Source organism: Triturus cristatus, chromosome 9, assembly GCF_964204655.1.
Source record: "Triturus cristatus chromosome 9, aTriCri1.1, whole genome shotgun sequence".
In the NCBI taxonomy this organism is placed as follows: domain Eukaryota; kingdom Metazoa; phylum Chordata; class Amphibia; order Caudata; family Salamandridae; genus Triturus; species Triturus cristatus.
The window spans coordinates 264617206-264643391 of record NC_140592.1 but is presented as its reverse complement, the minus strand read 5'-3'; the positions used below and the strand labels follow the sequence as shown (position 1 = coordinate 264643391).

Here is a 26186-nt window from a genome sequence, read left to right as displayed (position 1 = left end):
AGTGCTTTAAAGAATACCCTCTTGCGTACTGGAAGCCAGTGGAGTGTTCTCAAAAGATGTTCCCTTTTACAGGAATATGAAATTGACAAGACCTTGGGGATCAAAGGACCAGAGGATGTCGCCAAGATGGGCATTGCAGAGTATAATAAGCAGTGCCGAGGAATTGTCATGCGATATTCCCAGGAGTGGGAGGTACAGTATATTTTATATGTGTATATAGACTAGTTTAAGTTTCAGGAGTTTTTGCACAACTAAACGGCGGTACTCCCATCTACGTGCCCAAACGTGAACATTAGTAATGAGACAAACACCCTGCTTATTTCTTGTTCCATCAATAGCCTTTGTTTCTATAAACTTTTTAAACAATGTGATTGATTACTTGAGTGACTTTATGTTTTTGTCTAGTGGTTTCTGAAGACTGCAGCCTGTGCAGTGCTTCAGTATATAAAAATGGCCCTAAAGTAACAATGTATGCATGGAGTCCGTATTCACTGAGCAGTGTCCATAGCCCTGCCACTTTTACACACACGTCCTCTCTTTATTTTCTTATTACGTTTGTGTAATACGACTTCAGTCAATTCAGAGTCTGCAGGTATGGCACTGTCTGTGCATTCGTCGGGTGTGTAGGCGGGGGGCTCCTTTCCAACCAGGAAGAGTGGGCCTCTGTTTGCTATTCTTCACTTGCAACCCTGCATGCATGAAGTTACTGAAAATAGTTTTTATTGATTTTTTTTTTTAACACATACATTTTTACTATGCCCTCTAGTTAAGATTTAAAACGTTCATCAGCTGGAGACCCAGGATTCCTGTGGTAATGCATCCTAATTAGCCTGAGAAATTGCTGAGTGATCAGATGTGCAGGCGCTGAATACACAGTAGGGATGGCACATAGCTTCTGCACAGATCTTGTGCCTATACCTCTGTAAGCCTTGTGCAGTGTATATAGAGCTTAAAACCTGAGCCTTGCATCCTAGGGTGGAGAGTCAAGCGCTTTTAGAGTTCCTATATCTGGTTGTCGTCTTCAATTTCAGGATCGTTCGGACTGCTTGGTTTGAACCCTCTGTAGTGAGAGTTTCTTTGAGAGCTGGTAAAGACTATGTTGCGTTGGTCTAGTTGTGTTAACCCCAATCTCGCGCCAGAATCTCTACATGGTCTCGTTGGATCAATACAAGTATTTTCGATAGTATGAAGGATTGCAGGCTGATGGCCTCTGATATCATGCTCCAACAAGGATTTGCTACTCTTAACTGCTGTGCAAGCTCCTGAGTCCAAAGCACCTCTTACTAATTCCACAAACATTTTCTTTTTCACCGTGTATCAGATAGAAAGTGACGTTTCCCTGCAATAATGCCGTACTGTGTCCTTTATGGGATTACGAGTCCTTCAACACAGCTAGTTGCAAACACGCTTTAGTCCATTGCTTAGCACAGTGTATTATTGCTAGCAGTGAGTTTTAGTCAGAGTGTGACCTTCCGTGTTATTCCACATTCATCACTAGGTCGCTGGACTATACCCAAGTTACTAGAGCCCATTGCATCAGGTAATTAAGACTGTTGAAGGCCTCTGAAGTGCTGACTGCAGGAGCAAGGTGATGGAATAATCCAAAGTGAAAGGTCTGCAATGCAATTGAAGTTTTCCAGTGCTAATTTCCAGCACACTATGAAGACACTCCGAACCGCCTCCAATGCCTGCCCTCTGAATCAGCATATAAAAAATCACATTCAAAGGAGACTCGAGGTGTGATCCTGATTAACACCCACCTAGCATTGAAGAAGTATGTTGGCACCTCCATCGCCTAAACTGCTTGGTCCCTTTAGCTCTTCTTGGCATGTGGGTTTCTCTTACAATATTTTAGATACAATAGGAGCATGTGGCGCTTAGTTGGTCTAACCATAAACTTCCCATTCCATATCAGTAAATGACACTCCTTTCTGAACGTCAATGCAAAACAAATGAACCTGACATTCAAGGCAGGTGTCCCTACCTCCCACCGTGGGCACTGACGTGGGATTTGCATTCACTTCTCAGTTATTGGGGTGGAGTAGAAGGCAGCTGTGTGAGATCGAGGCTGGGGGAGTTTTGTCCTATCCACTTTAGAGTTCTCGTCCAGGAACTAGGGCCCACACATCAGTGCATGATGGGTAGTGCTCAGTAGCCTGAGACAGATCAAAACAAAAGCAATCTCACTGGTATCCTAACTCTTCCCTGGGACCTAATCCAAAATTCTCCACCCACAGAGTCATCACATTCCATACCATGATTGAAATGCCCCAGGTCAAAGACAACCTTGCAGGGAATCAACCTGCTAATGGTCAACTATGAACTAAAAACCCAGTGAGGGGATTGAAGTAACAACTGCTTGTCAGATCTTCACATCCCCTTCCCCAGTCCTAATCATACGTTTAAGAGCAGCTCATAACTTTATCATATTGTTTAATTTGGTAAGTGATCCCACTGTAGAGTGTACCTAGGGATGCCTCAGATGTGTTCCCAGCGTAAGTCTGAGTCGTGCCTAATGGTGTGCGGGTGGAGGAGCACCCGGCATAAGGTGCTTACTTTGGCAACTAGTGTGTTGACTCTAGGTCTGTCTGGTGTCATGCTGGCCCTTTTGCACGGCCTTGCTCTGTCTCCTTTTTGTTGAGACTCTCAGGAGCAAAATAACTGCATTTGACAGCTAGTCAGTTCACTCCTGTGCTGTTAAATGCTTGGCAGTCCTGATGGGCCTTGGGCTGCTTCTCCTGTGCTGAAACTCTCAGGAATGAAATAATGACACATACTTTGCACCAAGACCTCACAATTAAAAAGACATGCTAGAGTGGAGTGAGGCAGTGGAATAGTGCTTCATGTGGTTGCCTCATAGGGTGTTTAAAGTGAACTATTGGTGAGACCACTGGTAAGGCAGATTTAAAGGAAGAGCTCATCCTCCGGTCCTATGTTGGTTCTTGCGGGTACACAATTCCTTATTTTATTGCACCCATAGACTCCCTCCAAATCTTCTGCTTGGTATTCAAGGTACTTCCAGCATCTTCGGATGTGTTTACAGTGGCTACTGCTGATTCAGGTCATCAAATGAGGCCTCTGCTTGGGCATCAAATGATATAGTGCCTATTTAGACCTGAAGGTCTATGTGCTTATCTCGGTTAGCCTTGAGGATATTCCTGAGGTGGGTTGGGTTGTCAGAGCTGGGTGTCACCCAAGTGGCAGCCTTTAGTGCAGGCTGGTATTAATGCTGCAGTCGGCTTGTTTACTTATCACTGGAGGTGATTCTGTGGAGTACAGGGAAGCAGATCCGGTATAAAGATTTTCACATTGGCAAATGCAGAACAGGTTCCTTTTACTAATAAAGGACCTCAACACTTCAATGTGAGGTGGTATAATCATGGATCCTCTGTAGATTGGGTGTTGGTGGCGGAGTCTAGCAAGAGTGACAGAACATTTGTAGCCGTCAGTTAGACTTCTGAATTAGTAACCTAGAAAGGTAGGTCTCTTTCTGGTAAAACACCATAATTCTTGCACCTACTTGACGATTCTGCATCAGCAACGAAGAACCCGCAATATTACAGACGTGATAAATAAGCCATTAGTATTTTAACTTGTTTGACCCACATATTTCACACCAACAACAATGTTAAATCTGTGCGCCCTCTCTCAAATTTTGATGTCTCTCAGTTACAATATTTCTAGGCTCACCGCTCGTGCACTTTAGTACACCTGTGTACAAAATTATTAATTCTGTTAACCTCATCATGCCTTGTAAACATTGCTCTGCCCCCCTCAGCAGCATTCCCCCCGAGACATGCGCTTGCCACTTTTTAATTTATTTATGCCGCTTCTTAAATATTTTTCAGGCACTATTGCTGATGAGAATCTGTGCCTATTGCAAACATAGAGTTAACCTAGCAGGATGGGAGGGAGAGGGATTGTTAGGTGAAGCTGTCTCGTCTGGAGAAGTTACAGCTGACTCTTGAGTAAGCAAGCAAAGTTAGGGCACACAATGTTCTTTAATAGTAGATATTTCAGGTTTTCCTGAAGATTGAGTCAAAGTCCAAGGGCAGGAAGATCAAACATTGTAACAAAACATGCAGCAACCAATCCTGGTTTAATTTTAATTACTGAGCCAAGCTTTGAACATCTTGAATGTGCTTTTCAAACCACGAGCTTCTCTTTTAGGGGTTAGGGGGGGTGGGGGGGGTATTTCTACATTTGGATGAGTTGAGTTATGCCTGTAAAGGGGAGAACTGTGTACAAACCATTGGTGTGTTTATGTATTTAATAGCCTGTAGAAGGAGTGTGTGGTCATCTGTGAGTAAGTCAGAAGTGAAATAAAAACGCAATTTTGACTTAGCTGCTTCTGGCTAATGTCTGTTAGCCTGCAGTTTTCAACCTTTTGAGTAACGGGAGCTACTTATGTCCATTGGACATCATCCCGAGCTACTAACATTATTAGTTTGGTTAATAGTGACCTCATCAGACAAGATTACGTTAGTGGCCACCATATGCAAGAATAGCAGCTGTGATCACCTCAGTGCAGGGTTGCCAGCAGTAATGTAAAAAAGGCTTTGTAAATTTGAAATGCTTGTACATGGATAATACATAACAGCCATAGCTGCAAAACCACTGGTATCATGGTAATAATGGTAATTATTCTCCGACGATTCATGAGTTATCAGTCAAATACCAGATTTAAGTATGTTTTGTAAATTCTAAAAATGCACACACTTTCTTCTCGGAAACACTATTTTGGTATATCTATATTAATTCAACCAAGCAAAAGCTTCTACTTTAGTAGAATGGGCTGCATACAGGGGAGCTACTTACAAGCAGTTGGAGCGCTACCAGCAGCTGATGAGCTGCTTGTTGCCTGCTGTAGACCGCTCAATGTAGCATGGAGCTTGATGTTCTTTGCGTCTCTCATGTACATAGGAATGATCCAGGGACCATAGCAGAGATTGCTGAGAAGGGGCCACGCATTACAAAACTCATCATAGCAGTACAATGCAATTTCCTGTCCTGTCAGCCGTAACAAGATTGAAATGCACAAAGCCTTCTGATTGGGCAGCCTACTAGAGCACATCAAGGAGTTCACCTTCAGACAAGGAGTCTTTTGCTCCAGGGCTGCTGCTACTTTGGCACTCTGCTGGTAGTGCTCTACCATTGTAAAAAGATATTTGCTTGAGTTAGTCATCTTGGTGTTTTCATCAGGATCTGAGAACTGAATATAGTTGTTTAAAATTTTCTAGATTTATGACAAATGCGTGTATGTTTTGCATCTTGACAGGTCAGCGTTACCAGGCTCGGACGCTGGATCGATTTTAAGAATGATTATAAAACACTGTATCCCTCGTTCATGGAAACTGTTTGGTACGTAATCAATTTCAGTGACTCAATGATCAGAAATGCGAAAGAAGGTGAGAGGGTTTTTGCTTGTCAAGGTATTTAATTTAATTTAATGTTGATTTGAATGCGCTTTACTTCCAGGCCTCCAAAGGTCTGTATAAAAGCAGTGAGATCGTAACACTGCGTCTAAACCGGAGCAAGGCATAGCACTCTGTCTGTCTGTCTTACTCATTCCAGCAGGCGTTTCAGATTTCTTCCTTGATTGTCTAGTGAGTCTCACAATACTCAGTCCTCCTCCTTCATCCCACCTCAAGCCTGTTTTTCTTTCTCCTTAAGTGATTTACTGGGAGTGGGCGCAAAGATCACTGAAGAACAATACTCCATTTCATCCCAAAAAGTGCACCACATTAGTATCTATTTTACAGCAAAAAAACTGTCTCTGTATCAAATCTGTTAAAGGTTCGTCTCTGTGATGGGCCAGTAGTAAGTGGTGAGCGATTATTACAAGTGGAAAGGAATTTAAGGCAGTGGTGAACGGTGGGGAACCCTGGGTCTAGGGTCAGGGCTTTATTTTTGATGGCTTTCTTGTCTGTCTTAGTCTGTATCTGCTGACTTGATGGGACCTTTTTTCTTTTATTTCAGTTCTCAGTGGTAGCACATCTTTTTTTTTTTTTATCTCTCTTTCTTCCTATCTGCTTATTCTCTCTACCACCTCCCTCTTCTGCTTTCAACAACCCTGCTCATCTGTTGCTCCCTGTTTTGTTATTGTATTCCCGAAGTTTGCCTAAGTTCTTCTGGGGACCCTGACCCCATGTCTGTCTCTCTTTCTGCTCCTAATCATCCCCTTTCTCGCCAGTAGCACTCCAGTGCCTGACACAGCCCAGCCCTTCCACGTCCTGCTCCCTTTGTGTATGTTTTTTTTTTTTTTACCAAGATGGCTACATTCGTCATTCTCTCCGGCAGCCGTTTTGGCATTCTTAATTTTTGGCATTCCAACATTGCTTTTGTCCATTTTAGAATGGTAAAATATAAAATTACCATTTCAAACAGGCATTGGCAAAGCTAACAGGTTGGCGCTCACATTTTAAAGGTAAGACCTATTGGCTTTGCCAATACTTGTTTTTCAACATGCAGCGCATGTCTTTATTTTATTTTAATGTGTTATGTAGTGTCATCCTATCTATTGCCACTTACTAAGGCTAAACTATCTTTTATTGTTTGTTCACTAGAATATTGTCTTTGCAGCAAGGAGGGTTGGAGTCCTACCACCTCTGGCAGGGCACAAGCCGAGGGTACGCGCGGGTAGACGGCGTATACCCTCTCTTTCCACAGGGTGATCGCAGTCAACCCTGCCAAGAGGTTGAGCCCCACAGAAATATGTAAACTTGCCCCAGTGTGGTTTCAGACACTGGTACACATTCAGCAGCGCCTGCACGTTGTCCGTTTTCATTCCGAGCTGCAACATGCAGGCAAGAAGGGGCTTTTCAGATTCCAGCTAGGCCCAAAACAAAAGGCCGCAGTTAAGGGGCCTTCAGGTCTCCTTCGTTAGAGTATATTGTCTGGGAGTTATATGGAGACTCACACGTACATGCAAATACAGTGGAGGAGAAACAAAGGCACACAGCTTTTTATCAGTTCAAAAATACTTGAGAGGCGTGCTTTTGACTTTGTTCAGTCCCTCTTTATAAGAGATATGCAGTCACTGTAAGAATGTCAGATGCGTTGGTCTTTCCAAGCATTTTACGCAAATAAAATTTAAATACCACTATTTTGTTTGATTTCTTTTATAGCGCTTTAGTTCTACTCATCCCACTGCAGGGTGTCAGAGCACTTTACATCACATGTACACATTATACATTGACAGTAAATCCTATGTATATGAATCAATGTACAGGATGTGTTACATAAGGTAGTGAGGGTTACAAGGTGTAGGTGTCCTTCATAGGTCACTGAGTTATATTAGAAGGATTACAGTTGATGAACTGCAAATAAAAGGATCTCTGTGTTAAATGCAGTAACCCACTTAACCATTTACATAAAATAATACAAATCTCTCATTTACGTGTTACGTAATGTGCTTTGCATGCGAGACATTAACCCTCAATGCTACTTTGATTCAAAACTGAGATTAGACAAAACACAGATATCGCCAACAAATACATTAACCTCCAGAGTTATCTTACCATTATTAATATTCCTGGAGATCTAGTTGGCAGACAAATATCTCTGCAGCAGGTGCGTAAACCCCATAAGATATTTTAAATTACATGCTTGCAACCAATTAAGCAGAACAGTTTTGCTGCCACATTTCTCCTTGGTGCCAATTTCCTTGTGACAGGTATAAAAACAAGCATTTGCAATGCAATAGGTCTCGCATTTTCAAAACTTTGACATATTGGTATTGTAAATGACAATGCCTTTTATTATTGCAGGTTTATTAAATACATAAATAAAAGGCATTGTCATTTATAATGCCAATAGTTCAAAATCTTGCAAATTCGCAATTTAGCACGTTTGTATGCCTGCTGTAGAGATCCGATTGCAACTTGCAAGTTACAAGTTATATTTCCTGCAGAGGGGAGACACATGTTCGATTACCACGATAATTTAATGAGTTGATAATACTGTGATATGATAATAAAGCGCTTAGGTAGATTTAATACGAAAGAAATGTCAAGCTTATGTATATAATCTAAAGCTAACATTTAGTTCATTCTGAAGCAATTTTTATGTTTTCAGATTAAAAAATGGACAATGCAGTCAAATTGAGATGCCAGAATCTGCACCCTGGGTCTACTGGCTCACAAGTCAGTAATGTCATTTTGATTACATAGATTGCCCTCGCACCAGCAGAATCTTGCACTAACATTTAGACCAAGTACCAGTTCATGACGTCATATTTGTGTTCCTCAGTGCACATATTGGTGCAAAAAGGCCAGTGCACTTGATGTAAATCGGCTTTGTTCTGCCCCTTTGTATCGTAGTAGACGTGGAACGTGATCTGAATTTTCAAATACCTTAAATACAGCCTCACGCACTGAGAGGTGTCGGTTTCAAAGTAATTATTAATGCCTAGAATATATTTCAAAAAATAAGCCGAAGGGTGGGAAAAGTAACGGCCTTGACATCATATCAAAACGGAAGCAAAGGTCGATTTGTAGCTGTTAGAAGGAAAGAGCAGCAAGTAATAGCGCCTATGTTGAGGCCTGTATTCCAGGCACATGCAGAGAATACAGGGGTGCGCATTATTAAGTAGTTTATGGAGGTGACTGGAGATGGTTCTAGAGGGCTCTGAATGGGCTCTGGAGCCTCTAGAAGTGGAACGTCAGAAACCACATCTCCAGCCTGAACCCACAGAGCTACTTATGAAAGCCGAGCTACTCACACTTGGTTTTGCATGATTAAGCCTCAGAATAAGAGCATGACCGAGGCACGGCTGTCACATGGGTCAGTCCTCATATCGATTCAGATTTTTCAGCATATACCATGGTGTTTAGTCGAATGCCCAGCAGTCGCAGTATACAAAACAGTGTAAAAGTACAAACGTCTGTCCCCGAAGCTGGATCCGTGGTCTCCCCTCTGCGTCTCGAAGCAAGGGTCGTGGTGAAGTAAATTTGACACGGTTACTCCATGGACACTAACTGGCCATTTCAACCAATGAAACGTTACCTTGCACCTGCGAGAGTTCACACACTATAAACTGACTCGATCACATGTAGCACACACTGCACACTGACTCGCCACTAAGCACTATCTAAGGAAGTACTAATCAAACGCATAGCACACAGTGAAAACGGACTCGCCTCGAAGCTCTACCTCTCCAAGTACTAATCACATACAGCACACACTGCAAACTGACTCGCCTCTAAGCGCTATCTCAGGAAGTACTAATCACAGGCATAGCACACACCGAAGACTGACTCGCCTCTAAGCTCTACCTCTCGAAGTACTGATCACACAGATGGCACACAGTGCAAACTGACTCGCCTCTCAGCTCTACCTCTCCAAGTACTAATCACATACAGCACACACTGCAAACTGACGCGCCTCTAAGCTCTTCCAGCGATTCAGATCACTAGTTATTATTTTCAATTTTAAAAGCGCGAACATGACCCGAAGGTATTGGAGCGCTTTTCAAAAGCACCAATTGCATACAGATTTGTTTAGGCAATTAGGCTTTTTTTTTAGCTTAAGTGACTTGCCCAGAATCAGAGAATGTTTGAGCCGACGCCGGGGCTCGAACCCGGTTCCCCACCGTCAAGGTCGGTCCCTCTTGCAGTTTAACAACCAGCTCTCGTTTTGTGGTCAAATTGATGCAGGAAAAGCGAAAACAAAGGTATCAAGGACAAGTGAACTGCTAATAATCAAAGGTCCAATGTGTGATTGGTGCAGCAAATTTGAAGTTTGCCTGGAGGCAACAGGCTTATTTTCATGCCATGCATTGCATTCTGGTACATGCAGTTGTATAGATTCACCCCAAACATAAAAATTCACTAAAAAAAATAAAGAACAGAGCAGAGTGAAATAATTGCTGATGTTCCTGATAGTTGTTGAATCTCCACCTGTCCGTAAATTGCACAAACGGGCCCGTAATTTTAGCCTGAAGTCCATTATTGACATGATAGCGGACAGCAACTTGTCAGTAGTTGGACACTTTCTTTTTACGGCTTTTTTTTGTTGTTGCAGATTTATATAGCGCAAACTCGACGCGAAGGTATTGGAGCGCTTTACATGAGCACCAGTTATGTCACACAATCTGCAGTGAAGACCTCCATACATTGAAGGGGTGGGGGTATGCTGTGCGCATGGCCCTGTCTCCACTTTTCTGTGCATACCATATCTGCTGCGTGGAACAATGCTTCTACTTTTGGCCCGGTGTCTGTTCTCCTGTCAGTAGGGGGGTGGCTTCCTCATGTTCCCTGGTATGAGGGGGGCAGGTGGGGGACTGAAATGGCAGCGCAAGCAGCAGCGGCTGAAGCCCTTTCTCCTGAGGGGCGGAAGAAGGAGGCAACTGGAGTTGCAGAGAAAGAGGCCGTCTGCCATAAACATCAAGCGTGGCATACCGCTGCATAATAACATTTAATTTCAATAAAGAATTTAATTTAGTGGCAACTCGAGATGCAGAGAAAGCGTCTGTTTGCCATAAACATCAACCGTGACATGGTTCCCCCGTCAGTAGGGGATGGGCTTCCTTGTGTTCCATGGTACGAGGGGTGCAGGTGGGGGACTGAAATGGCAGCGCAAGCAGCAGCGGCAGTAGCCCTTTCTCCTGAGGGGCAGAATGAGGCAACTCGAGTTGCAGAGAAAGCGGCTGTCTGCCATAAACTTCAAGCATGGCATGCCGCTGCATAATAACGTTTAATTTAAATAAAGAAATAATTTAGTGAGCTGCAGCTATCAGAGAGGTGAAGCAGGGTGTTGTGTAAATAGTAAAGTAACAAGGAAGTAGTCCCTAAATGAATAGTTAAGGCTGAGCAGCGGAACTAAACTGTAGTTGGTCAATGCTGCTTCCGGCAAAACGGAATCAAAACGGAAGTGAGGTATCGGACCACCAGCCAATTAATGAGCGAGCTAAGAAGAGCAATGTCGGATGTAACCAATGGTAAGTGACAAAACAAATAAAAACTTAATGGGTGGAGTTTCACCACTAATACTAATTACTTAATGCCTCGGAGAGGCAGCGCATGCGCTGCCCTATGCGAGACCTAAAAATAGAGGTATAAGTTAAGGCCCAGACTTTAAATCTAGTTTGCGTCACTTTTTTGGCACAACCCCTACTCAAAATCTCATTTGTTAAATGTAATGCGCTCATATGTACTCATGATAGACCTGATAAACATATGTGTTAGGTCTTAAGATGTTACGTCACTTCTTGTGATGCCACTTACTGTGATACTACATGCTATGTCACGTGCCGAGATGTCACTTACATGCTGCCTAAATTGGTTAGTCCTCCCACATCTTTTTTTAGGATTTTTGCCGTGACCTCTGGTAAAAAAACAAGCATTTGCAATGCAACATGTCTCTTATTTTACGCGAGCTTGAGCTCTTGGCATTGTAAATGACAATGCCTTTTATTTATGTTTTGGTTTTTGAAACATAAATAAAACGCATTGTCATTTACAATGTCAATAGCTTAAACTCACGTAAATGAGAGACCTGTTGCATTGCAAATGCTTGTATCAGAATCACTGTTAAGGCATTAAACGGAGCAGCATACTTAGTAAATATTCGCATTTGACGACGTGCATATGTCTTCGGAAAAAACAGCTTGGTGGTACCACGTGAGGCAGAGGCTTCACACTTATGGTTTAAATAAAGTTTTCCGAAATTAGTACTTCAGAGATGAGATCTAAATCTATGAAAAAGGCTTCTTATTTAAGGTTCTCGAACGCTTCAAAAGAGAAACTGTGCAGTGGAAAGGTAGTAACGCGCCAGAGCCTCACATTTTCCGTTCACACTGCGCATGCCTGAGTGGAGTGTCCACAAATAAAACCCACCAGAGAAACGCTTGGTACATCTCGAGTTGCTATTTACATTTTACAAATAGTGCATTGTCATCCCGGAAGTACCCGCAGTGGAATATTCCCTCACTTAGCCATTTCACAATCCTGCAGCTCGTCTGTTCAGTAATATCTCAGACCCTTCTTACTCTGTACACTGCTGATTTTGCGGCACGGGAAGTGTGCATCGAGAGTGTACTGCAGGGGTTGAATGTCGTGCCGCGTTTTATCTCAAAAACAAATAGACGCGTGCATTGCTGTGCTCCATAAAGCACAGCGAGACGATACGCGCTGGAAGATTTCTGACCTTGAAAATAGGTCTAGACGTAATAACTTGAGGGTGCTTGGGATACCAGAGGGAAAGGAGGGATCAGATACGCTAAGGTTTATGGTGGGGCTATTAACTGAGGCTTTCCCGGAGTTGGGGCACTGGGAGTGGCAAAAGGAGGTCCAAAGGGCGCACAGATTTCCATTTGTGCAGAAAAAGGGCCAACAGTCAGAATTTCCCAGGGCTATCTTGATAGCCTTGAATAATTTCAGGGCAAGGGAGGAGTTATATGATCTAGCTCGCCCAAATAAAAGAAGAAAGGCCGGGTGGTGTGAGTTCTTTGTACGGCCAGATTATTGTCAAGACACTGTTGAACGGCGTTGGAGGCTAAGACAGCTTATTTCAGGTTTTCAGGCAAAGGGGGCTCAGGCATTTTTACAGAACCCAGCTAAACTAAAAGTTGTTAAGGATGGCCGCAGTCAGTTTTTCACGTCTGAAATCACGGCAAAATAATATCTCCAGTCAATTTGATTGTATTTTTTTTTACTGTATAGTTTAGGAGAGATATGAGGGGGATATGAGGGGGTGCATAGCGTTAGGGGTATAATGTATAAATGTATAAGTGAGTTAAATCGAGGATTTCTGGATATTATGATTTCGCAACATAGCTATAGTTATATGGTGAATTATGCTATGCACTTCTTCATTGCTGTGGTTTTTTTTTTCTGTCTTTGAGGGCGGGAGGGCGGTAGAGGTGGTGTGTGAGCAGGGGCTTTACCATCAATAGGGAAAATGTTTTTCCCAATGCTCGCTGAGGGAGGTTCAGGGTGGGATGGGGTGGGGCACGGAGGTGGTGGGGGGGGGAAGGGGGTGGTGGGGGTGGGGTGTAACCAATTCAGTGCGGTATAAGGATTCTTTATGGTTTCTAAAAAATGTCGATTGTATTAAATATAAGCAGAGCAAGGCAATTGTCGAAATTATAGGGCGGGGGGGATCCCTTAGCGCTGTTCCTTGTATGAATTCTTTGTTATTTGTGATTTGAATGATGAAAATAGTTTGCTGTTCGTTGAATATCTGTGGTCTAAATGACTTTAAGAAAAGGCGGGTTTTAGCCAGAATCATCGATGCAAGGTCATGGGACTTGCTTTTTTTACAAGAAACACATATAGCATGGTCTAATAGGGCCTGGCTCGGCTCTTTAGGGCTTGAAATGTTAGCCTGTACCTCTCAGGCAGTTAATCAGAAAGGAGTTGCAATTCTGGCTAAAAGGGGATTGTTGGAGGTCAAAAAATATAAAGTGGATAAATTTGGTAGGTGGGTTGTGATGGAGGTAGCATTCTCACAACAAGTTATGACAATATGCTCAATATATGCGCCAAATGTGGACGACCCAGATTTCTTTCAAGTAATTAATACAGAGTTATCTCACTATCCTCCGCCTCTGTTGGTGTGTGGTGATTTAAACATACATATATATTCGCAACTAAATATAAGGACAGCCAAATCTTATACGGGTAGGAAACCGAGAGCCTTTAGGAGCTTGCAGGCATTGGTTCAGGATCAAGGCCTCTATGATGTTTGGGAAGAGCTAAATTCAGGGCAAGATGGGTTTACGTATTTTTCTGCCCCACATAAGAAGATGGCACGACTTGACCTCTTTTTGGTTTCTGATGTTATACTAGCAAAGGCTTCTATAAATGTACTTCCCAAGTTAATTTCAGACCACAGTCCAGTAGTATTAGAGTTTGAATGTGCTGGGTTAAGGGTCAAGGGGAGGAAATGGACTTTTGATAGGAAGTTATTGCTGAATCATGAGTATTGTAGCTGGATGGAAAAATGGATCCCTGAGTTTATTCAGTTGAATATGGGCTCCGCTAGGACGGAGATCGTGTGGGACGCTCTTAAAGCTGGCATAAGAGGCGAGACAGTAAGGTTTGTAGCAAGGTAGCGGAAAAAGGACCGTTTGAAAGCTTTAAATGATTTGGCGGCCCTTTCTATGTTGGAGCAAAAATTAGTCTATGAGATAAAGTCTGCTGGGAGGGTCAGTGAGGCCCAAGCGGAAGTGGCGGCTTTTCGCTCAATTATATATCAAGGGTACGCTGATGAAGCAGCCGCCAAATATCAAGTATACAGAAGGGAGTTTTATGAATATGGCGAAAGGGTTGGGAGTGTTTTGGCCAAAAGATTACGACAAAAGGAGGTCTACTCTAGGATACTTAAGATTAAGGATATAGATATCTTAGAGACTCCCTCCCTGATCCTTGACTCTTTTAAAAAGTACTATGAAAAACTATATACGGCAGAACCGGTCAGAGGAATACAACAATATTTAGAGGAAATGGGCACCGTCGGCTTAGAGGAGGTGGATAATGATGAACTGGTAGAAAGGATTTCTTGGGAAGAGATTGAGGTAGCTATATCGTCATTAGCCTCAGGGAAGGCGATGGGGTCTGACTCAATCCCGTTAGTTTTATACCAAGTTCAGGGAGAGCCTTGCAAGGTTACTGACCCTGGTTGTTCAGGCTGCATTTAGGGGGTCTCCCCCGGCCTCCTGGTCGGAAACAGTTATAATAATTTTTAGGAAGAAGGGAAAGGATCCCTGCGAGCTTTCCTCATACCGTCCAATCTCCCTTATAAATGCCGACAATAAAATATATTCGAAATGTTTAGCAAAGAGATTAGGTGCGGTTATTACACTATTAGTCTCATTACGACAACATGGATTCATAGCAGGGAGAGGCACCACGGATCACGTCAGGCGACTTATTTCTGTTTTTGACTGGGCGCAGGCAATGGGGGCTCCCGTTGGGGTGGCCCTGTTGGATGCCGAAAAGGCATTCGACAGGGTCTCCTGGGAGTTTTTATGGGCAGTGATGAGATGGAAGTCCTTTCCCAATGACTTTATACGAGCAATACAATCTATGTATTGTTTGCCGAATGCAATGGTACGACTGGGGGGAGAAGAGTCACAGAGGTTTATGGTTAGCAGGGGCACGCGGCAGGGGTGCCCCTGCTCCCCACTTCTCTTTGCTTTGTTTATAGACCCCCTTATAAATAGGCTGGAGGCTGACACCGAAATCTGTCCGGTTAAAGCGCATATATATTCAGTGAAAGTCTTGGCATATGCGGATGATCTCGCGGTGTTGTCTGCGGATATGAATAAGGCTATGGAAAGAATAGTGGTTACTACTAGCAACTTTGGTATAGTGTCCGGTTATAAACTAAATTTGGACAAAACGCAGGTGTTACATACGGAGGTTGGCTTACCATTGGGGATGAATATAGCTACGCAGGCAACGTATTTAGGTGTGCTTATATCTACTAAAGTTCAAGATATTCCAAGGATTAATATTGAACCACTGATTAATTCATCAAATAACACTCTGGAGCGTTTGAATAGGTTGTATTTATCTCTATATGGAAGGGGGAATGTCTTAAAAATTTTAATTTTTCCGAAATTTTTATATCTGTTTCAGGCAATTCCAATTATGTTTCCTAATGTCTCTTTTAAGAGAATAGAGCGAATGTGCTCACGGTTCCTCTGGGGGTATCGGCGTTCTAGAAGGGCGATGAAATGGCTTTATCTGCCAGTAGAGAGGGGAGGTCTGGCTATTCCTAACTTTTACGTCTACTATTGTGCTACGTTGCTCCAATTTATGGGTGTGTTGGTATCTGGGAATACCGAGGTACAGGAGCCTGCTTTTTCCCCATCTATTTATGAATGGTGCTTGGGAGACTCGGCGCGAGGGTTATTAGTAAAAATCCTGGAGCCAAGTTATTATAAAAAGACTCGGTTTAAGATCATTCAGGCAGCATATCTAGTATGGAAGAGGCTCAGGAATCAACTAGCTATTCCCAGCATCACGTGGCGTACACCTTTTGATTCAAATATTCTCCCCGTTACTGTATGTCAGGATTCAGTCATGAGGAGGGTGTCCCAGCAAGGTATAAGGGTGATAGGGGACCTATTAGAGACGGGTAATATTCTTTCTTTTTCGACACTCCAAGAGAAATTTGGGGTAGGTAGGTTTGACTTTTTTAAATATCTGCAGCTCAGAAGTCTCTTACAGGCGGAAATTGCTAGGGGGAACTGTCAGGTGTCGCAGATCCGGTTATTGGAGTTGATAAAAGGGAAAGCTAAAATAGGTCAAATATACAAGGAATTTATTGTGAAAGAACCCGATGACATCAGCAAAGCTGAAGCAACGTGGGAGGCAAAACTTTCATTGACCAATATAGATCTTCAGCTGGTATGGAGGACTGCTTATGCTATTCTGCTGTCTGGCAGTTTAAGAAGTCAAGCCTTTATGGCCATGTTTAATTTATATTATACGCCAGCAAAGATTACAAAGTGGAAGGCTGGAAGGGGGATGAGTTGTGCTAGATGTGGTTTATATGGGGCGGATTCGATACATATGTTTTTTTCTTGCCCCTCGCTCCATCAACTTTTTGTAGATATTGAACGCTTTATGGTACGGTCTCTGGGTATTTCGACTTCTCTGACTGCACATCTTGTTTTGTTTGGGATAGAACATGGTACCGACCCGGGTAGGAAATTGGTACCACATAGAGGCCTAAAGTTTATATGTATGGCGGTTTTGAGGTTATGTATAACATCTCAGTGGCTTGATCACGAACCTCCGTCATTTGTCAGCTGGAGGGCTAAGCTTATTTCTTTTTATAATTTGGAAACCGCTCTTTATAAACTAAAAGGCAGGGCAAGGAAGAAATTGGGGGCTGCGATATGGGAGCCGATTACTAATTGGGTATAGTAATATACTTTAATGATTAGTATTGGATGTACGTTTGTAAATTATTGATCATCTATGTTGCATTATGGCTCTATCTGTGTATATGTCCCTGATTTACTGTGTTTTCTTTATGTTATGAACTTTGTTTAAGTATTTTTGGCCTCACTGAATTGTACAAAAAAAAAACAATTAAAAAAAAAAAAAAAAGGTACAAAAGGAGGTGGTGATGGACGGAGCATCAGAACCAATCAAACACTCACACCCAGTCAACAGATCTGGGTTTGATCCGTCACCGTTCTTTAGCCCACTCTGCCACCCCAGTTCAGACATGGCCATATGCAAATCAGTCTGACCCTGTGCCTCATGGGAACAGTCCAGCCCGAACTGCCAAGCCATGCCTTCCCTGGACCAGAAACTAGCTTCCTAGGACCGGTTTCTGGCATTTCAGCCATCTTCAGCCAGGCTTGCTTGAATCCAGTGGCAAAGTGAGCAAGGGACTCACGTCTGAGCATACCCTGCCAATTTATGGCGAACAAAGCGGTACAAAAGGAGGTGGTGATGGACGGAGCATCAGAACCAATCAAACACTCACACCCAGTCAACAGATCTGGGTTTGATCCGTCACCGTTCTTTAGCACACTCTGCCACCCCAGTTCAGACATGGCCATATGCAAATCAGTCTGACCCTGTGCCTCATGGGAACAGTCCAGCCCGAACTGCCAAGCCATGCCTTCCCTGGACCGGAAACAAGCTTCCTAGGACCGGTTTCTGGCATTTCAGCCGTCTTCAGCCAGGCTTGCTTGAATCCAGTGGCAAAGTGAGCAAGGGACTCACGTCTGAGCATACCCTGCCAATTGATGGCGAACAAAGCGGTACAAAAGGAGGTGGTGATGGACGGAGCATCAGAACCAATCAAACACTCACACCCAGTCAACAGATCTGGGTTTTGATCCGTCACCGTTCTTTAGCCCACTCTGCCACCCCAGTTCAGACATGGCCATATGCAAATCAGTCTGACCCATCAGGGGCGACCCTACGATTTTATATGGACTTTTTGTAGAGCTCCGTGTTGCTTAAACCGGCTGCTTTTAAGTGCTTGAGTAGGACCGTGAGACAGAAAGCGCTATCTGCATATGCTACATGAACTGATGTGGACCGCACTGCAAATTAATTAAATAAAGCAGTGCAACCGCTAAAGTGAAAGCGGACCGTGCTGGAATAAGGAAAGTCCATTAAAAAAAATATTGCTCAACCACTAAATAACGGAGATCGTGTAACGGGCCAAGTAAAAGGTCCAGTCGTTATGGGTGGTAACAAATGGAGAGAAGGCGGTACCAAGGCTGGACTAACAAGCCTAAGTACGAATCGAAAACCAGCATTTCCGAAGGAAAATGATACAAGCCAATCACAAATATGGGCAGAGAGTGGGCGGGGCTTCCACTGTATACCCTAATACAGCATGCCTCTCAGAGCGAGCAGCGCAAGCGCGCTGCCGCTAGGCTCGACCTAAAAATATATATTGTTCCAGAAGCGGGTAGAGTCCCTCCACATGTGGCGGGCTTGGTCACGCAAGTACATAGAACATACATTCAAAGAAAGGAATACAAAACTGAAAGTGCTGTGAGGGTGTGGGAACATGGTTTGTGAACATCAATTTACTGTGAATTTGGGTGTGCTAGAGGTAGAACAGTGCAAAGGGTTATACCGAATATTAAGGCAAATGAGGGCTTGACTACTTTAGTGGTAGCTCACTACTTATGCTGTTTTAAGTCAGTCTGCGTATTGTGAATCTCACACACCGCACACGTCAACAGCATTCTTGTGATCAAAGCATGCTGATTGTATCGTTCCTAATAGTCACGCGAAAGCCCATAAAAAAAGCGCGAGCACCCTTATAGGTGTGCTGTGTAAGCCATCTTCCTACAAGTCTGACGAGTGGACCCAAGCATTACGGAAGAATCCAGTTTATCTATCTTTCAGGCCGCGTACACGAACACCAGCTCAAACTGGGTGCAGGTTTCATTTTACATGTAGTGTAGCGAGCTAATGCCAGTAGAGGGCAGTGTGTTGGGTTAGTGACTCAAGGGTGCGGTTGCAATGCAGTCGTTTGGTGTCTTTGGAACGCTGCGTCATGGGATTAGTATCCACGGGACGGGATGTAATTATGCAGCGGGCTGAGCTATAGACCCTAGGATGTAGACTAAAGTATTCTGCACTCTGTAATAAATAAACATTTACTTGTTGCAGTTCAATTAAAAGACTGGAAGCCATTTTGTGTAAAATGCATTCAATCTGTGTCGATATGGCATTTTCAAGTCAGAAATGAACACCAGTTTGCGCCCTAAAAAACACTTGCAGGCATTAGCGTTTGCATAGATCTTCCTTTCTTATGAATTACTTGTATTCTTCAACATTAAAGCATTCGTATGAAACTCTGCCCTCTCTGTTTTGCTTCCTGGATGCATTCGATTATGATTAAACTTTTCCAAACTATGGCCTTGGGCACCACCTAGTGGTGTGAAGTATTTTACACGCTTGCGATTTTCTTTTACCAATTGTTATATACCCAGAGATGTAAAATTGTACCCTGCTATGTGAAGTTCAACTTTTCATTCATATGTCACTGTTGACATGTAAAGCAGATTGAAGAATACACCTTTTTTCATCCATGATATTCATCATTTTAAATTGTATATCATTATGTCACCCTGCCCTCTACCATTTAGCGCATGTATTTGAAAAATACGGATACTTAACGAACGGCCCTGTGATATGTCCTAAGCTTCTAGGTCAAGAGTTTGCTATACAATCGGAAAGCCTGTTTTTTAGGCCGAGCCTGGCCAGCGGATGCGCTGCTCTGCGAGGCATGCTGTAATCTAGACTGGATGCAAAAGAAACAATTAATGGGCGGAATGCTGGACAATTCAAACATTCACCCCAAGTCACAAGGATCTGGGTTTAATCCATCATCCTTTTGCTCACCACACCAACCCAGTTTGGACTCAGCCATATGCAAATCAGTCTTTACCCTGTTCCTTATGGTAACAGTTCAGCCTGAAGAAGCCAGGTCCTCACTGGACTGGAAACAAGCATCCTGGGATCGGTTTCAGGGCATCACCCTTCTTCAGCCAGGCTAGCTTGAATCTAGTGGTGTAGTGAGCACGGGACCCACGTCTGGGCATACCCTTCCCACTTACGGCAACATATGCACAAGAAACAATTGATGGACGGAATGATGGCAATGCAAACATTTACCCCCAGTCACAAGGAACTGGGTTTAATCCATCATTCTTTCGCTCACCAAACCACCCCTGTTTAGACCCAGCTATATGCAATTCAGTCTTGACCCTGTTCCTTACGGGAACAGTCCAGCCCGAACTGCCAAGCCAGGTCCTCACTGGACCAGAAACAAGCATCCTGAGACCGGTTTCAGGGCATCACCCTTCATCAGCCAGGCTAGCTTGAATCCAGTGGTGTAGTGAGCACGGAACCCACATCTGGTCATACCCTTCCCTTTTAGGGCGACTTATGCAAAAGAAACCATTGATGGACGGAATGCTGGACAATGCAAACATTCACCCTCAGTCACAAGGATCTGGGTTTAATCCATCATTCTTTTGCTCACCACACCACCCCAGTTTTGACCAAGCCAAATCTAGACTGTGGCTTGAAGCACCTTCCATGTTTCCCATTTGTTCCGGTCTCTGCCCTTCATACATAGCTACTTTTGTTTGGTCAGCATGCTTAATTAGTCCTGCCTTTTTGTATTCTGGACCCACCCAGTAGAAATCCCCTGCTACATGTGGTCTTACACCTTTTTTTTAAAATTCACATTCCTTTGTGCACAATGATTTTTTTTGGGGGGTTCTGCCTCCGGTTTGTGAATCAGCACGGCGCCAGCTTCATTTTTCCAACTGACTGTGTATTGTTTAAACAGTAGTGTGTGTAGGCTTTTCCAATTTTCATTTTTCAACCAGTAGCATGTGTAAACAAACTTTCTTGAAGTGGGCGGCGCCTTACTTTTGTTTTGCACGGCGTGGCGAGTTCCTTGAAGCTGGTATGCCTTCTCATCATCCCGCTTCGCGTTATGAGCCCTCCCCCACCAACTGGGGTGACATGGTGAGCAAAAGAATGATGGATTTAACCCAGATCTCTTGACTGGGGGTGAATGTTTTGATTTGTTCTGTATTCCGTCCATCAATTGTGTGTCTTTTGCTCCCCCACCCTCTGAGCACAAAGGCAGCCTTTCCCTTAATCAGACGGCAATGCTTCCTTTCTCTTCTCCTGCAGCCTTCGCTGCTCTGCCTGACCTCCTCGCTCCGCTCCCGGGGTCTCCTCGGTCCACCATCGCCATCAAGAAGTCAGGCTCCCTGGAGCCAGAGCGAAGCCGCTGTGAGTGGGCACGAACAAGCCACTTTGATGCCCCCCCATTACTTTGATTGCGTAAATCAGTGGAAGGAAGAACCAGTCTCCATGGATGTACCTCCCTGCTCTTTATAAGTTCTGGAACCTGCGTACGCCAGCACATTTGTGGAAGCCACACCCACCTGCACAGTCCCTCGGGCGCCTAGAAGGTACGGGGCTTTGAAGCTGTACTGCATGTTTGTGGGCAGCTGCACTTATGAATTGATCGCGGGGAACCGGATGTGATCTCCCGCGTGGTCCCTAAGTGTGCTTGCTGTTTTTAAATAACCCTCTTGGTCTTTCTCCTGAAATTTCTGGCATTTCCGCAGGGATCTTCGCAGGGAGTGGTTCTGACTAAACTGGCAAGACGCTTGACATCTATTCATCCGGTGCATTTGATCGTTGAAAAACGTGCTATCGTTTTACTGTTACTTAATGCGTTGAAGCACGTGTAACGGTGTCATCCATTTGTTTGTGTTAGTTGTCACATCTTGGGCTGTTTTGTCTGATGTGAGGTCTCTGACCTTGGTGGCTTATCACAACTTGTTGCTGTACAGATATTGGAAGCGTATCGTATTCACAATGCTTTAAAATACACAATGTTTTCGAACCTTGACAACCAGAGCTATTCATCAGGTTGCAATAATATTTTAAGCTTCGTCTGTGAAGTATTCCTTCGGTAGCCGTCCTTGCATGTCTCATACCCGACATTTCCCTTTGTTTTTACGGGTTTGGGACGTAAACTGCATATTCTTGATACATAGACCGCAGAGCTGTCTCTTAAATGGAGCAATGAGTTAAGGCTGTACTAGTTTCACATAGGATTTTGCAAAATCGGCTTTATTGTTGGTGTCAGTGATTAAAGTTTTAAAATGTTCTCTGCATGCTGCCCACATTGTACTCTGTGTTTTTTTGTTGTTTTTATTTTATTTTTTAATTCTGCTGTCTCCTGGCTTTTCACTATGAGGGCCAGGGCGTCCCCCAACTGAGGCATTTTGCAGACCCAGCTGAAACACTGTTGAAGGCCCCCAGCCTTGAGCTCCTACTTCCTTCTTCCATCTGGCATTTTCTTTTACTCTCTCTCTTTAACTTAATGTGACCAGTTTCATGTAATCTCTTGCTCTCTTACTCTTTTCTCTACTATTTGTCGTGCTCTATGACTGCTTTCCTGTCACTCTTCGCTCTCTAAGTCTCTGCATTTGTCTTGCTCTGTTACCACTTTCCTGTCACTCTTTGCTCTCCTTTGCTATTGACAGTAGGAGGGGCTTTCGGGTTCACTTTAAAAAGGCCTCCTTTATAGAACATTGACCAACGAGGTCCTGCAATCAAGTTACTTGGGGAGTCAATACCAGGAGGGATGAGCAGGGCACATTGAATCAGCACCTAATTAAAGATATGGCACAGTAAAAAAAAAAAAAAAAGGCTCCGAGTGGCGCACGCACCCTTTACTTTTATTTCCTTCTCATAAGTGATGTGCTCACTGTCTTCCTTTTTTTATTTATTATTTTATGACAGAATGACCATAAAGGTTTAGTACGGAAGAGGCGCCAACACTGTCAAAGGACTTTAATTAATGACTGGTAGTAATAGGGCCAGTATATCATAGATGATTTTCCGCAAACTTTGATGTCTTTAATGTCTTTAATAGCTAATATAATGTAATGCATAATATGCTGCATGGCTAAACACTTATAAGGTCCCAAAGCTGAGAGCTATTGGCTATGCCAATGCTTGTTATGTGTAAGCCAATAATTAAATGTGAAATTCCTCACCCTCGTCTGTTAGAGATTTAGCTACCTTCATCTACATCCAAAATAAAAGTAGATTTCATGTCCAATGTTTAATAGATTTTGTCCTCAGTGGTCCAAGTAAATAGTACCTATAGCATAAAATTTTTAGATTTTCTGTCATTAATTATGTGTTTTGTAGGGGGTCAGTCTTCTTCCTCTGTTTGACAGTGGTAATTTTAGTGGCGACATGGACATTTGTAGCATTTTCTCAGTGAATGTGAACCGTAAAAAGAATCCAACACTTAAAAGGGAACGAAAAAATTGTTGTAAATGCTTAAGTAAGTTGTAAGTAGATGTAAATTGGTTTAATAAAAGGAACGTGTGTACGCCATGTGGCTTTCTTTGTGCAGCCCGTTGATTAATCTAAATTGTGAATATGTTTGATAAACCATTCTAATTTATGAATTCATTTTTTGTTGGTCTTGGGGATACCTTTTAAACCCATATTTACATCTTCTTTAGAACAATTCAAACCTGTGCCTCCATTTTGTATGTAAATGATTTCCCTGTTCTGGCTGTGTAGTGCACTTTTGTATGAGGGCGGCTTTGTCAGTATCTGCTCCAATATTACAGTGCCCTATGTTTTCATAAGTAGGGCAGTGGCTGTGTCAGAGAGCATCCTCGAGGAAGAACTTTTTCATGTCCTTTACATTTTTAGGGAAATTATGAACTGAATCATAAACCATCGTGATAGACTGAAACCCTCAATTTCATACCAAATGTCCAAGGTCAATGGCAAACAGTGTAGCTGATTTTATGTTTCTTAAGATAATGGCTGTTGTAATGCCCTATCTTAAATCCGAAGTGATTTATGCTCTCCTCAGTGTTAATGAAGCATGTAAAGGAAGTCACTTGGTGCGCGCAGGTATCATTGGACTTTAGCCATATGTTTTGAGAGCACATACTTTTTCAAAGACCTATATTTTTAAAGAAAATACAATCAGAATTGCTAATTTGTCACTTACTGGGGACTTTGTTCTAGTTTTTCAGAAGGAAATGGTTTCAGTTTTTTGTGTGTTTTTTAGGCGAGATTAATTACTGATGATTAAATAATGGCCACAGTACCTCTTTCTTGTCATAGCAATCTTGCAATCTGTTTCCATGTATGAATGCGCTCTCTCTGACATATCACAGGAAAGCATGCTTTCTTGATGTGTTGGCGTCACTGGAAAGCATGCATTATAACTCTGTTAGAGTAACAGCATCAGAAGCCCACTCACTATCTGCTTTAGCATTGCTACAAGGGATGGCTGCTATCTCCCATGGCATGATGTTGATAGGTTACTTCCGCTTGTGGTAGTATGTCAGGGTTTATTATTATTTTTTTTTATATCTTTTTATTACAAAACATGGGCATTGCATTAGCGAATTACAAAGCTTTCATCACATAAGAGATACAAAGTATTGAAAGTGGGCCTATAAGAACAAGACAGAGCTATGGTTCGGACTCAAGTGGATAGTGTCTCATCTTCTGTCGGCATCAAAGGAGCCAAACAAATATCCCCCTATATGCATTCCATTTGCCACAGATTGAGGTCCACTTCTTTGGACATCCCCGTGCAATATATACTGTTTTCTCTCTAAACATGGACCAGTCTAGGGTCTTTTTCCATGTTAACAATGTAGGTGCGACATCCGACCCCCATTTTTGTGTAATATCCCGTTTCGCGGCAGTGAGGCCCAGTGTTACCCAGGTTTTCTCCGCGATGTTGAGATCTGTGGGCTCCCATATGTTAAGGAGAACCCGTTTAGCCTCGGGAAGTGTGTGTTTATTTAGGACTTCCCTGAAAGTTCTATGTATCCCTTGCCATAACCGTTGGATGTGGTCGCATTCCCATATGATGTGCATGTACGTGCCCACTTGTCCACCTCTGCGACGACATTCACCCTCGTCCCCCCTCCCCATGCGTACCAATTGAGACCCTGTGACATAAATCCTATGAAAGATCTTGAGTTGGACAAGTCTCAATCTGGCGGAGATACTCACTTCTCGGGGGGGGAGGCAACTGCCTCCCGCCACTCGTCCTCATCAATCTCAAGGCCGTCTCTTACCCAACAATCTTTAATGCTCCCAAGGGGGTCAGGGGTGTTATTGATCAGCTTCTTATAAGTGAGAGAGATAGTTTTTTGCGACAAGTAACCATCGAGGAGCCTATCCTCTAGTGGGGAGGATTCTGGGAGCAACGTGCCCTTCGGTATAGCCTTATATAGGGCATGGCGGATCTGTAAATAGTGGAAGGCTTCTGTATCTGCTACCTCGTATTGCTGTTGTAGTTTTTGAAACTCCACCACCCCCCCTGCGGCCCAAAGGTCTCCTATACGAGATATGCCAATGAGATCCCATCTATCAAAACCTTTGGAGGTCCTCAAGTGTCCCAGACGTTCCGAGTCCCATAATGGAGTGGCCAGGGTTAACTTACCACTCCACCCCAGACTCTTGTGGGCATCACACCAGATCTGTACTGTGTGTCTAGTTGGGCCAGTTAGGGGAATTTTCTTGTGGGATGTGTATAATGCTTTATTATAGTTTCCACCCGGGAGAAGCCACCTGTCCATAGCATATCCTGGGTCATGAGGGCAGCGGTATGTGGCCTGGTTGACTGCAATGAGGTGGGTAGCTCAGTAATACTTTTTAATATCCGGGAGGCTTATACCGCCATCAAACCAGTTGAGGACCAGTTTTTTTAAGTGCTATTTGGGGTCGTCCATTCCAGAGCAGCTCCCTTTGTAGCCCTTCAATCTCCCTGAAATAACTAGTCGGTACTGGGTTGGGGCGTTCTGTAGTGTATACAAAAAACGGGGTAGCGACATCATCTTAGTATGTCAGGGTTGAATGATGCCACTAACTAGTAGTCTCTCATAAAAGTTTAGAAATGTTAGTATACCATATTTATGTTTTTGCGTAATGAAAACCTTTTCCTTTTGATATAGTGATGTTTGATCTCAGGTTTTCCCCTTAACAGTGTTTTTGTTTTCCTTTAGGTGGGTGTTCAAACAGCTGTATGACAAAGGCTTAGTTTATCGAGGGGTAAAGGTTATGCCGTTCTCCACCGCATGCAACACCCCTCTGTCCAACTTCGAGTCTCACCAAAACTACAAGGTTTGTCCGGTGTCCCCTTTATACCTTCTTGGC

The 26186-nt window shown here is 43.4% G+C and overlaps 1 protein-coding gene and 1 non-coding gene across 2 annotated transcripts in view; both read left to right on the top strand.

Moving 5' to 3' along the window:
• IARS1 (isoleucyl-tRNA synthetase 1) overlaps nucleotides 1-26186 on the top strand; it is a 645156-nt gene that overhangs the window by 86411 nt on the left and 532559 nt on the right. The window contains exons 4-6 of the mRNA XM_085624880.1: nucleotides 73-192; nucleotides 5279-5361; nucleotides 26036-26153. Of these exons, the coding sequence (XP_085481006.1) occupies nucleotides 73-192; nucleotides 5279-5361; nucleotides 26036-26153 (321 nt within the window). The remainder of the gene's footprint in view (nucleotides 1-72; nucleotides 193-5278; nucleotides 5362-26035; nucleotides 26154-26186) is intronic.
• On the top strand, nucleotides 400-527 carry LOC146797716 (small nucleolar RNA SNORA84). Its single transcript, XR_014969339.1, has one exon. It is a non-coding gene; the product is annotated as a small nucleolar RNA SNORA84 (small nucleolar RNA).